Here is a 14,035-nt window from a genome sequence, read left to right as displayed (position 1 = left end):
AGCAGGGAGACGTTTCTTTCAAACTCTTTTGGCTTTTTTTATATTCATTAAAAGAGAGAAATAGGCTGAACAACAGGCTGATCATGAATTGTAGTTTTCTTTCAACTCTAACCAGAAAACTGTGGTGAAGAGCGCGATACTTGCCTCTTGATTAATACATTCTGGGGGGAAAAGTATAACCCTTTATCCAACAGGTGTTTATAAGTATAGCATAGCAGGGTGCAATGTAATCTTCTGCTGTTGTGTTTTGACTGACAGTAACTTACACAATGTCTTTCAGGGCGTGTTAGCCTGCAGTCACTGTCGAGCTTTATCCAATATAGTCATCTTGTTATCTTCGGTGTAGGTGCTTACATAGACGCTATCTACTTCCTTTTTTTGAAACACTGATGAGGAACTCTTTAAGCTTCTTCAATGAAACAGAAACTACACTTCCTCTAACATGCTCCACTAGTTTAATTACACACATGTGATTACTGAATATACTAGTTAGAGCTTTGAGTGTTTGCTACTAATTTCATATACTGTTAACTCTAAAAACACATGATATAATAACAAAATAACATCAACTCTGACAAAATTACCCTGAGAGACTTTTTTCTCCAATTACTTCACTACTTCAGACTGTAACAAAACTACTGTGAAAAATCCCTCATATGTGCAATATATACTTTCTACATTTTATTAACGGTATTACTGCTACTACCATACTTTTTTATATTCACTTACTCCTCATATAAATATACTAATAAAGTATTTCTGTTTCTGAAATGCTGTGTATTCTGTGTTGCAGTTATGGTCTTTTGGGCCCCAGTGGGTGTGGGAAAACCACATTACTGAAATGCATCGTGGGAACTTTGAAGATCTCACGGGGTCACATCAGCGTTTTGGGGAAGCCTCCTGCGTTCCCTGGTCATCACGTGCCAGGCAGGATGGTCGGGTACATGCCGCAGGTAAACACCTTTTAAAATGTATCTTCCATTGAAATGTGTGTACACGAATACACACCATGCATTTAGTCCTGCATGAAATATTTGTAAAAGCCACAAAACGATGCAAATCCGAGGCGTTTAACCTCCTTGTTGTTTGCACGTATACACACACACAAAAAACAGTAAGAAGTAAGAGCATTATGCAGGAGAGGTTAAACGGCCACCAATGGCTTATGAAGATACTGCCCCTATTAAATATCCATACTGTAGTCATAACTAAAAAGATAAAGGGTAAACATATACAAACAAAGATTGCATAATTTATCAAGTCATTCAAGTTACAGTAATTTAACATAGAAGTTGAGAAGTTGAGTCGTATAACAATAAAATCCATGAAGTGTTATAAATCAAATTTAGTTTTTTAAATAAGGATAATCTAGACCAAAGTGATGGAAGTAGGTTGTCCCTGCTTAACTACATTAAATTCAGGTTTAATTAGAGTTAAACATTTCTTTGATTGGCTCTTTTTTTAAATATGCAGATGCCAGGTCAAATGATTTGCAGCTCTTTGTTAGCATCCAGTCCAATTACTTAGCTTACGAATGGTCATTCTGCCAGAATAAAGCGTTTACAAATGGTCAATATCATAACCATCTGAAGTGTGGTGGAGGGTTAGGGTCACTGAGGTCTACATTAAGTACCCTACTCCTTTGTTTTAGCTTCTGTGAGTGACCTGGACTCTAGTGTGTCTTGTTAGGGAATCATTTCTACCTGCATGTCCTCCTTCGCCCTCCGTTATCTCCCTTAAGGAGGGGCTGCCCTAGCAAATTGTTGTTGTCTCTCGGTCAGAGATAGGTATTGTTGTGGGACACCTGGAATACATCCTTCTCGGGGTGTAGATGACCCCGAGCCATAAGCGACAACAAACGTGATTCAGTGTCACCAGCTGTTTAGTCTATCTATTGAAGAATATTGATTATTACACTCTGAACTAGTTAAAACCTGGAACTACAGGAGGGGTCTTCAGAATTGATTGTGGCATCTCAACCGTGTGGTCAGCCCGTGACATGTCTTGTGAATTCTCCGGCCGAAGCTCCAAATAAACCGTCAGTGTTTGCCATCAAAGCTCCAGCTCTCCTCATGTCTCTCTCTGAGTCCTGACTCCAATTGCTTCAGAAGTTTCCCCCACATGTCTCATTACTGTCCCACTGGATACCTGATGAGGCTGATAACACACAGTGAGCGTCCTCCCCTGTGTAACGCTCAGCATCACATTGTCCCTTAAGGGAGTGGTCTGTGACCCGGAGAGGATGAAAGGTGACACCCCAGGGTGCTCCTAAGGGTGCTACTGTACTGTAGTCGCTGTGAAGTACTGAAACGCTGGCAACATATAATATATCATCATGATTTGTTGTTACAGAAACATTATTATTGCCATTTCATGATACTCTGTGATACTGAATACTTTCTCAGATTTGGCTTGTCAAGCTTCTTTTATTAGTTGATAAAAGTTACTCTGATATCCCTTAGAGCAGGGGAGTCAAACTTAAATCCACAGTGGGCCAACATTACAAAATCGATACTAGTCGAGAGCCGGACGGGTTCAATGTTTATTGCAAAACTTATTGAAATGAACTTATTGCACATATTAAATCTGGAACTACCAAAGCTTAAATTATTGCCTATAAAAACAATATGAAACATTAAATAATCAGTTGCGTTCATTTCTTATGGCTCTATCTGCAGCTTTTCCAGAGTCATTTCCTATGAGTACATTTCTCCACAGGCCAACAACAGCTTAAAAAAAACTATTTCCCTCAAATAAAAAACCAAACATGCCCTGTTGTCTCAAGAAGGAAACATCCATGTAAACTCAGTGTGCTGCTCTGTGATGCTAGTTCAGATACTTGGCATCTCATCTTGGGTGCAAGTTCATCAATGTTTGGGCTCAGGCTCTGAGCTGAGGAAATCCTCAGGATGGAGTGAAGGTGTGCGTGCAATATACCGGCGGGCCAGATCTAATAGTAATTAGAAATTATCCTGCGGGCCGAAATTAAATCCACCAAGGGCCTGATTTGGCCCCGGGCCTTGAGTATGACACATGTACTGTAGAGATATCCTTCAAACTTTTGTTTTAATATTTAGGTACCAACATCTGTGTGTCTTCTTGTGGAGTATGTATTGAATTTTCCAAATAACTTCCAAAAAATCATTATAAAATCATGTATTATGTTTCTAAATGTGTAGCATTAAAACAGGGATCAACTTTTTATTTAGGTGTCGTCAGGCCATCCTCAAAAGATAGTATATCAAATGTAAATATAGAAAAAAACAAGGGAAAGGAGGGTTTGGTTTGCAAAGAATTTAATAGCATTATGATTATGTTCAGGTTAATGTTGGAGTTACTCCTGGCGATCAAAAAGCTGGGGGGTTCAAAGCATATAATGTTTGCTATCAAGTACTACCTGTCTTCGCTGTGATAAAAACGTCTACACACATACGTCTTTGACACGTGGTTGTGCTTGTTTGTCGCCCAGGAGCTGGCGTTGTACAGCGAGTTCACCATCAGTGACACTCTCAGTTTCTTCGGCCGAATCCACGGCCTGACGTCGAAGGAAACCAAGGCTCGCACGGATTTCCTCATTGACTTCCTGGATCTACCTCAGAAGCACAGCCTGGTCCGAAACCTCAGGTAAAAACACATGTAGCACTTTGTGATTTACAACTTAAAATCTCTAGAGATGTTGGCTTTTCTACATGCAGGGCTGAAGGTAGGACAGGCCATTTGATTGTGCATGGGTTTATTGTGAAACCAAGGCAAGGCAAGTTTATTTATATAGCACCTTTCAACACAAGGCAATTCAAAGTGCTTTACAAAAATGAAAGACATTAAGACAATGGCATTTAAAATCAGTCATTAAAAAGAAAAGATAATAAAATAAACATTAAAAGAAAAAATACATGGATAAAAGTTACAGTGCAGTTTAAGATGTGAATAGTTCAATTAAAAGCAGCGACAAAAAGAAAAGTCTTCAGCCTGGATTTAAACCACTCACCTTTAGTTCTGTAGTTTGCTTTCATTTGCTGCAGGTGCACTTTGGACAACAACATGGTGAATCAATAAAGAATATGTACATTTTGATGTAAGACAACTACTACGACTACGACAACTTTTACCTAAATTAATTCAATGATTAATTCGTGCAGTTCTTTGCAGTAAAATGACATTTTGTGCTTAATGAAACACAGACAGTGTTTTAAAGATGTTTAGGTGTGATGTGGCAACCTGAAGCCAAATGTAGTAAATCCCCAGATACGATCTCCAGTTTATGAAGTGAGTCTACAGACGCCTGTGGACTTTGACACCTAAATCACCCAAAAATGACGTGCACTGCGCACACAGACAAACATCATCCGTCTCTCCTCCACAGGTTGTATCTTAGTGAGCATAACACATTACGACTGTTTGATGAGTAAACAAACAAATGTCAAATAGAGACTTTGCTTTGGATAAAACTCTCACCATGAAACCACTTTAATTTTTGCATCAGTGTTGCCAGATTTGAGTGTGTCCACGTAGCTCTGTCAGATTTTAAAACCATCTCAATCGTCCTAAATTAACCTCTGTAGCATTAGAATTAGCATTAGCATTTCTATCCTCTGCGATAGTATGATATTTGTTATTTAGCGGGATGTCCTAGGTTATTTACTGAAGAAATCATAGAGAGCTTGGTTGGAAATACATCAGTGGAGGCGTGTGGCGCAGTGGACTAGTGCGTTGCTGTTGGGATCAGGGGAGCACAGGTACAAACCCCACTGCAGTCAGCATGTCGTTGTGTCCCTGGGCAAGACACTTCACCCCAAATTGATAATGTGGGGATTACCCACAGTAATGAGTATGTAAGTCGCTTTGGATAAAAGCGTCTAACATGTAATGTATACATGTTAATTAAATAACAGAAGAGAAGTACAAAAGGTAGCCCAAAACCTGTGTTCCCTGCCCGATCAAATGAAAAGGAGCTCAATCTTGCCTCACTGGATTGTTTGCTTTGGTTTAGCCATCGTGTCAAAGGTCCATTTCCTCCATAAAAGGTTAAATTGAGGAAACATGTTAAGTTGCCAGAAGTATATTACTCTATGGTGTTCAGTTACATGAAGTCCCACTTTGTGCTATAAAGTCTTAAAGGAGACCTATCATGCAAAATGCACTTTTTGATGTCTTTTATACATAAAGATGTGTCCCCGGTGTGTCAGGGAACTCACGCAGCGTCAGAAAATAAAACCCTCTCTCTTTTCCTCCGTACCCAAATCTCTAAAAACGGGGGTACAACGGAGCTGATCCAGATTTGCGTCCGATATGACGTAATATCTGAAATGTGGACCCACGGCCCTATCAGAAACGTTGCTATCAGAAACAATGCCCGACTGTTTTGGACGTAATATGGTCGGTGTTTACATTAGCATCGCTAACACTCAGAGCTAACCTGTACTGGAGAGCATGTGTGTGAAGAAGCAGGAAATAAAAAGGAACTCACCTTGTGGTATAACCGGCAAGAGAGAAAGCCTTTGAGCTCCAAACTGTTTCAGAAAGAATCCTTGGTAATCCATGATATGGCGTTTCATCACGGCAGTATTTAGTTTAGACAGTAGCTGCTGGGTCCCGCATGAGCTCAGCCCCCTCCTTTTTGTTTTAAAGCTTTATACCCCAAATCATCACTTTTGAAACAGGAAGTGAAATGGAGGGATATGATGCATGTCTAGAATGGGTGATCTGTTTGGTATTTTGAGCAAAACACTTCATAGACATGTTTTTTATATATTTTTATATATCTGAGAGCTATGCTATTGCCTAAAAATAGCATGATAGGTGACCTTTAAAACGTTGTATACCTTGTGCACACCTGATATTAACTTATTACTCTTTCACCAAAGATTAGCAGTTCTGAATTGCAGCACATGTGTATTGTCCCTAAACACATGATCATATCTGCAGAGCCTTGTTTTGTGTTCCCAAATAAACCTCAGCTATAATCAGTTCCTTAAATGGAGCTGCTTTCCACAGAGACACAGACTGTGACTGTAACTTTGCTCACAGACCCTATAAGGAAAGGATCAAGAAATAGATTTAATCAAATATTTCTGTTGCATTCCTGCTTTCAAGTTATTTTTGAAAATGTGCATTTAGTCTTAATGTGAAACCATGCTGCAAGATGTCCTAGAAAAAGCCTTGCACACAGAGAGAGATCAATAAAAACAGTACTTTATAAGAACTACTTTCATAATCATCTCATATTCCTGCTCCTAATTCACATCCCGGATAATTACAAAGACTTCCTCCAACCTGCTTTCATTCACTGGAGCCCTTCATGTAATATTTACGTGGTGCTTTGTGTATCACGGCAGCAGCAGAGAGCTTTCCCGGTGAGAAGGATCTGTGTTTTTGTTTCTGAGATGACTTACGTGACTTGTTGTTGAAACTGTTCCCTACGCAAAATATGAAAGACATTCCTGGTATGAACACACCGTGTGGCACGCGGGATCATCAATCAGCCGGTTTATGCTTCATATTCTTCTTTTGTCTTTAAAACAAGTAGAATGAATCAGGTAATTTTATTTGCCGTCAAATTAATTTGTAAAAAAAGGAAAGTTGTTTTTGTTTTATGATATCAATACATTAATGTAAAGTTGTCTTAATGCCAATTCCTCCTTATGTTCTTCGCTCAGGTCTTGTTGTTTTTGTCGTCGGGCCGGTTCGCCCTTCAGGATTGGCTCTGCTGCGGCACACTGAAAAAAGTGAAGCATTGACTTTAAGTAAATGTAATCTGTTGACATAATACATTTAATTAAAGTCAATGCTTCAGTTTCTTCAGTGCATGCACAGAGCGGGAGATTATTCATCTCGGACGCCCTTTAACTCTTTTGTCTGTCTCACTTCCCATTTTCTCTGTGTGTGTGTGTGTGTGTGTGTGTGTGTGTGTGTGTGTGTGTGTGTGTGTGTGTGTGTGTGTGTGTGTGTGTGTGTGTGTGTGTGTGTGTGTGTGTGTGTGTGTGTGTGTGTTTCAGTGGCGGTCAGAAGCGCAGAGTGTCTCTGGGTGCGGCGCTTCTTCAGAACCCCGAGCTGCTCATTCTGGACGAACCCACCGTGGGAGTGGACCCTGTGCTCAGGGCGAAGTATATAACACACACACACACACACACACACACACACACACACACACACACACACACACACACACACACACACACACACACACACACACACACACACATTATATCTATTTTTACTGCACTGTTCGTGTACAGTTTTATTATTATTATTGTGTTGCTGTATTTATTGTATTTTTGTAACTCTGGCACAACAATTTCCTTCGGGATCAATAAAGCCTTGTCTTATCTTAAAACAATAAGTGCAATCAAACATGTGTGGGTACAGCCAAAAAAAGCAGGAACGATCAACTTCGAAATATCCAAATATGCTGATCTATTTCAAGTGCTCAATTTAGAGACAAAAGGAGAAAGAGGTTATGTGTTTTTAGTTTGTATCAGTGTGGTATCATGAGCATGTCCACTGTTCTCCAGTTTAGTTCCCCCTTAGGAAAGGAACGCACAGCCCTGATGTTTATATAAGCTATAAACATCAGTCATTTCACAAATCCCCCTTATAAAAACATTAAAAACTAAAGGGAGATTTATATTTATGGCCAGAATATATTAAGCTAGTTGTAACAACGGCAAAAGACCTGCATGTTAACTCATTACTAACTTGTCATTTTTCAGCCTTATTTGTTTCTAAAGATAAATGATGTTTTCAAATAACATTTCCAATTGAGCTTCTAACTTCCATCTTTCTTTCTTATTCACTTGTTGTAGAAAATCTGTCAGAAACCTTGTTAAAAGCAAGCTGCTCTTGCTCAGTATGCAGCTCCCGTCTGGTTGTTTAAAAGTAGCTCAGAGCCTCAGCAGATCCGTAGCTTGGCAGGAAAACTTCTGCTGGCGAAGCTGTGAGCTCTTTCTGACTGAAAGTTTAGGAAAACACTCCTACGGATTAGAAGGCGTTATGTAATCTGTTGGGTTCCTCCGCTCTTTCCTCCAGGATCTGGCAGCATCTGGTGGAGATTGTGAAGACGGGGAATGTCTCTGTCATCATCACCACACACTACATCGAGGAGGCCAGGCAAGCCAATGTGGTGAGATACTGTGTACATGCATGGACACACACATACAAACACACACACACACACACACACACACACACACACACACACACACACACACACACACACACACACATTACATTGACTTACATGCATTTCCTGGAGACTTATCCTAACCTTAACCAACACATGCCTAACCCTTAACCTTACCCTTACCCTAACCCTAACCAAGTCTTCACCCTAAAATTAATGATTCCCCTTATGGGGACCTCCATTTTGTCCCCATAAGGGAGGCGAGTCCCCACACGTGATTGTGTAGACAGATTTAGGTCCCCACAAGTATAGTAATGCTAGGCCACACACACACACACACACACACACACACACACACACACACACACACACACACACACACACACACACACACACACGAAACATCGATAGAACAAAGCACTATGTCCGCACCGGTCCGCATGTTTCATAAAGAAAACAGTGAGTCCATTGATATATGCATCTTATTATAAGTTTAATCCTGATTAGCTTTGACAGGAGGAAAAAAGCTTCCAATGGAGTTTGTATAGGCGCTCTATTTTGAATGAACTAAAGGTTTGCTCATATTTTTAGTTACTAGTTTAGTTTTAGAAGATACAATGAATAGAAGCTACCAACAAGATCCAAAGCCAAAACAATTGTGTTCCTTTGTGCCATAAAGCTCCATTATTGTTGTAAAAGCATTCAAAATGTATTTTATGCTGACCCTTCTTACACCATCGTGCTGCTGTAAATACTAACTAAAGCACCACACGTGTACTAATCCACCTCTGAAAATAGTCCCCCACAAATGCTGTTTGAGAAATGTTTGGAGTCCGGACTCAAAGAGAGACACGATGGAGAGCTGGAGATTTGACGGCAAACACTGACGGTTTATTTGGAGCTTCGGCCGGAGAATTCACAAGACATGCCACGGTTTGACCACACGGTAGAGATGCCACAATCAATTCTGAAGAGCCCTCCTGTAGCTCCAGGTTTTAACTAGTTCAGAGTGTAATAATCAACATTCTTCAATAGATAGACTAAACAGCTGAGGACACTGAATCACATTTGTTGTCGCTCAGTGGCGTTTCTATATGTACAAAAGTGGTGGGGCACAAAAAACTTAGATGTCTATATATAAGCTTCTGCAGTGAGGTTCATGGCTGGTGAGGCACTGGCACTGACTCTTCAGGTTTACAAATATTATATTTTGACCTAAATCAAAATATAATATTATTTTCAAAAGCCTCTTTAGTCTGATGCTTCAATAAATTTTAAACAGACAGTTCAACAGAAGGATACCCAAAAAATGTAATTTTACCATTTACATATTGAATTGTTCTCTCTTAGTAAGATCCCATTTTCAATAAAATTGTGGTCTTACCTTGACTTGAAGATTAAGTCCATTTGCCTATCCCTCTGGACAAAAATCTCTTACTTTTTTGTAAAAGTCCTCCTTATCTTCTTGTAGTTTCAAAAGTCTATCATAAATCTAAATTGGATTTATGATTCGAAAATTATAAAAGTAGGGTATACATGTGGATATTATCCGGCTAAACAAAACGTACATTTATCTAACAGCTACGTTTCCCACAGATCTTATTTTGAGCTATTTTCTAAAATCCTATGGAGAAATCTCATTGCTTTTTTGTGGAGGGAAGCCATGCGCAGCTTACTTCCTGGTTTTAGGACACGTCTCTCTCCTCCTCTTCACACACCACACTTTTCGCGGCACACGTACTTACAGCCAATCAGCTCTGAATTATGTGAGATGACGTATGGTGGGGATGGCAGCACTATGCCCCTATGGTCATTATTTTTTGCCACACACATTAAATAGGAAAATACTCTGAGCATGCGCAGTGTAGTTTTTACAGTCACCGTTCACTTAGACAGTGAGAGGGAGGGGCAGGATCGGGTTTTGTCCCACATGGCTCTAAACAGCTCAATAGGCACACACTGTAGACACTAATTAGAAGAACACATACTAAAACAGCAATGTACAGACGAATCAGATGATTAAACATGATCTTAAAATATATTTTATATATATTTTAATTTATTTTTTGCATTTTGTTGTAATCATTATTTTAATACTTTCTGCTGACACTAGGTGGGGCTGTGCCCCACCTGCCCCTAATGACCAGTCGCCACTGTTGTCGCTTATGGCTCGGGGTCATCTACACCCCGAGAAGGATGTGTTCCAGGTGTCCCACAACAATAACTATCTCTGACTAAGAGTTGCCCGGTCACAAACTGGTAACAAAAACAAAATGCTAGGGCAGCCCCTCCTTAAGGGAGATAATGGCTGCTCAAGGTTGGGCATCTGCGTCAGAGGGCAAAAGGTAAACATGTATACAGAATTAGTCCCTTATTCCTGACAAAAGTTTGTACAGTACTTTAGGCTGCCACAAGCCAAGTTTGGTCTCTTTTGGTTTAATGTTGAAGTTAATCATGTTGGGTTATATGTTTCAATCAAACAAAGGGACGGAAATGTCCATGTTTTGCCTTTTATTTGAGTTTTAAATAGAAAGCGATGTCACCCATTAATCTAATATTCTCGCTGCTGTTTTCCTCCAGGTGGGTCTCATGAGGAACGGCCGTCTGCTGGCTGAAGGAACTCCAGAAACTGTCATGAAGATGCACAACGCCGCAGTGAGTGTGTGTTTAAACCCTGAAGGGACGTACAGACACCCAGGGGTGCTGGTAGTCAGGGAGGGGAGGTTGTTAATGGGACCACAAAGGAAGGTATAACCTGTTGTTAAGAACCTTGACAAACACTTGGACTCAAAAGAAAGTTTGTTGTTCAAAAGGTCTTTACTTTGAATAAGTATAAAGTTCAAACAAAAATCACTCCTGAGAGGCAAAACGTAGCAAAGCAGACTACAAACTAAATAAACTTGACTATGATCACAAAGAACAAAATCTCTTGGCGTGACAAGTTGGCTCTCTTAATGGCACAAGGCACAAGACGAACTGGCACAGGACAAAGGGAGACAGGACTATTTATACATGAGGTAAGTGGGAACAGGTGGAAACAATCAGGGGCGGGGCAGACGCTGACGATGGCGGGAAAACACACAAAGGGAGGAAGTAAGGGGACCTGAAATGAGAGACAAGAGGTAAGTACAAAAATAAAAGAGGAAGTGCAATGACAGGACTAGACAGGTGAACAAAAAGACTTGACTAAACATAAATCTAACCTGGGCTATGAACTAAACGTGAAACAATAACATGAACCTGATTAACATGACATGAATAATTTAGCAGACATGACGGGATGTTACACCTGTACTGTGAAACATCTCATAAACAATTCAAGCTGCTCTCTGTAGAGGCTCTGCCAACACTTTAAGCCCCTGAGGCGCCGCTTTGTTGTTATAATGGACGGGCTTATTACCTACACTGACTAATTAAAAAGTCTGATAGCAAAGTTTCCAACTGAACGCTCTGTCCGTTTGCTTTCCTGTTGAACTGTCTACCTGTCATTTGAACCAGCTTTCCAATAAGCACACAAAACATGACGTTCAGAAACACCACTAAACTTCGGCAGTGAGATGTTGCCTTGATGTATGTGTGTGTGTGTGTGTGTGTGTGTGTGTGTGTGTGTGTGTGTGTGTGTGTGTGTGTGTGTGTGTGTGTGTGTGGTCAAAAACTGTTTAACTTCTGGTCAATCCTTTGAATAAACAAACAAACAAACAGTGTATATCAGGAGCGCTAACTCACCAAGCCTACAACAGACTATGCAGATTTGTTCTTGGTTGTCCTTTTCGTACACATCACTGCACAATGTATAACCAACTTAAATGGCCTTCTTTAAATGTAAGAAGACACGCATTGGCTTCAGCTGATATCTAAATGCATGTATCTTAACTATCCCCCTTATTTAAAGCAGTATTTTGTACCCTACTCACCAATTCATCAAGTTAGACACTCTGTTCAGATTTATTTCTCTGTCCCCTCTGCAAAAAAATTGATCGGCAGAAAAGCGTTCATGTTCAAAGCCCCAACAGACTGGAATACTTTACCTGCTGCTATTGGATCTCTTGCATCATTGGGTATATTTAAACATGCATTATCATCTCACTTTCAACTGGTCTGTACTTGTTATAACTGATATTGATGAAACTGATTTGCTCGACTGTCTCAAATTGTAATGATTGTGTGCATTGCTTGAATTTCACTTAACAGACTGTATGTGGTTTGTCTTGTGTGTCATGTTTTGCATTTTGTCTTTTTGTTTATGTATGTCTGTAAGTTGTTGCTATTGTCGGGACCCCCTTGAAAACGAGATGGTGCATCTCAAGGGGTTTATCCCAATGAATAAAATGTCTATATAATTAACATGCCCCCGCTATACCTACTTTTAGTGTTTATACCTACTTTTAGTGTTTATTAAACGAGGGCCATGCATAAAAAAACCTTCAATATTCATGATCAATGCAGCTATGAGATAATGTTGATCTGATTGATAAGTTTCTGTCATGTTTACATACTGTATATTGGTAGTTTGAGCCCTCCTCACCATTATGTAAATACTGCTATATTTTACTATATTTTTCACATTTTCTATTATTTTTTATGTTGTCTTAAATAGTTCTCCATCTGTGTTTTTCATTTTTTTTTTACTTTTATGTATGCACCACGACACCGAGTCAAATGTCTCGTACGTGTCAACCTACCTGGTAATAAACCCGTTTCTGATTCTGATTAATTTTCACATCTTTCCTCAGACGCTGGAGCACGCCTTCCTGCGTCTGTGTGAGACGTCGGATCAGATGGGCTCTAAGCAGGGGGACAGTCCAGAGGGGGGGCCGCTGGAGAACAGCCAATCATTCGAGAGCAGACCAGAAGAGAGTCTGCCGATTCTCGCCGTCGGAGCGGGAACCCCAGAGGAACTTCCGAAATATTCAGGTACCAGTTCGAAACATGGGAAAAAAAGTTTCAAAAGATGACCATCATTTTTTACGAGTCTTACAATCTGCATGTTGTTTCAGGATGATACAAATGAATGGTGTGAAAAATATGTAAATATGACCGTTAAGAGGAAAGGCAGGTTTATTTATAAAGCACATTTCAACAAGGTCACTCAAAATGCTTTACACAAAACAGTAAAAGCATTTGAACAAAATAAGTAGGCTACATCATAAACATGAATATCAACATGTAATAATTTAACATATGGACATTTAAATACAAACAAATACAGCTGAAGAAGAAGATATACCTCGGTTCCATTCGGCTTATTTTCTTGATTTTACAATAAATAATATTGATAACATGGATATTTAATGTTTAATTGTGTGCATTTTACAAACTGTACCACCTTTTACAATGTGCTTATCATTGCTGTGTTTTAAAATGTGTTTGTGTGTTCAGCGGACTGGAAGGTGCGAGCCAGACACGTTATGCCCAAGTGGAGAAACATCGCCGCACTGATGATCAAAACAATGGTGCGGATGAAGAGAATGCCGGGGTATGTAACAGTTAACCCATTCAGCAACGTAGTGGACATTTGTTTTCAAGTAAACTACTGAAATAAAAGACTGAGCAAGTAACAGTTGCTGTGTCATTGGAGTGGAATCCAGTTTAAGGTCCAGTAGATGTTTCAAGTCCCCTTTCAAGAGGGGAAAATCGGAGAAGACTTCGCACAATAGTATAGCAAGTGGACGGGCCGTCCACACTACAGCTTCGACAGCTTCAAAAACGGTTTCCAACGCGTCTGCCCATTCACTTTGAATGGGGTGACGTCACGTTGCCTCGCTTTTCGCCGAACTGAATTGTGGGTAGCATAGCGGTCCGTCTCCGGCGTCAGAAGTTGAAACGCCAGAGACGCCGGAGTAGCCAGCGCCAGCCAATCAAATCCCGTTTCTGAAAATCTGACAGCTCAAGCCCTAGCCAATCAAACCGCGTCTA

General features: G+C 40.1%; 1 protein-coding gene across 4 annotated transcripts in view; it reads left to right on the top strand.

The window, feature by feature from the left end:
• abch1 (ATP-binding cassette, sub-family H, member 1) overlaps positions 1-14,035 on the top strand; it is a 38,146-nt gene that overhangs the window by 7,482 nt on the left and 16,629 nt on the right. For all 4 annotated transcript variants that reach the window (XM_034209947.1, XM_034209949.1, XM_034209948.1 and 1 more), the window contains 7 exons: positions 794-953; positions 3,470-3,624; positions 6,996-7,103; positions 8,026-8,119; positions 10,700-10,774; positions 12,853-13,033; positions 13,499-13,595. In XM_034209947.1, the coding sequence (XP_034065838.1) occupies positions 794-953; positions 3,470-3,624; positions 6,996-7,103; positions 8,026-8,119; positions 10,700-10,774; positions 12,853-13,033; positions 13,499-13,595 (870 nt within the window). The remainder of the gene's footprint in view (positions 1-793; positions 954-3,469; positions 3,625-6,995; positions 7,104-8,025; positions 8,120-10,699; positions 10,775-12,852; positions 13,034-13,498; positions 13,596-14,035) is intronic.

Source organism: Gymnodraco acuticeps, unplaced genomic scaffold, assembly GCF_902827175.1.
Source record: "Gymnodraco acuticeps unplaced genomic scaffold, fGymAcu1.1, whole genome shotgun sequence".
Classification (NCBI taxonomy): Eukaryota; Metazoa; Chordata; class Actinopteri; order Perciformes; family Bathydraconidae; genus Gymnodraco; species Gymnodraco acuticeps.
The sequence above is the reverse complement of the archived record's forward strand: the minus strand, read 5'-3'. Positions and strand labels throughout refer to the sequence as shown.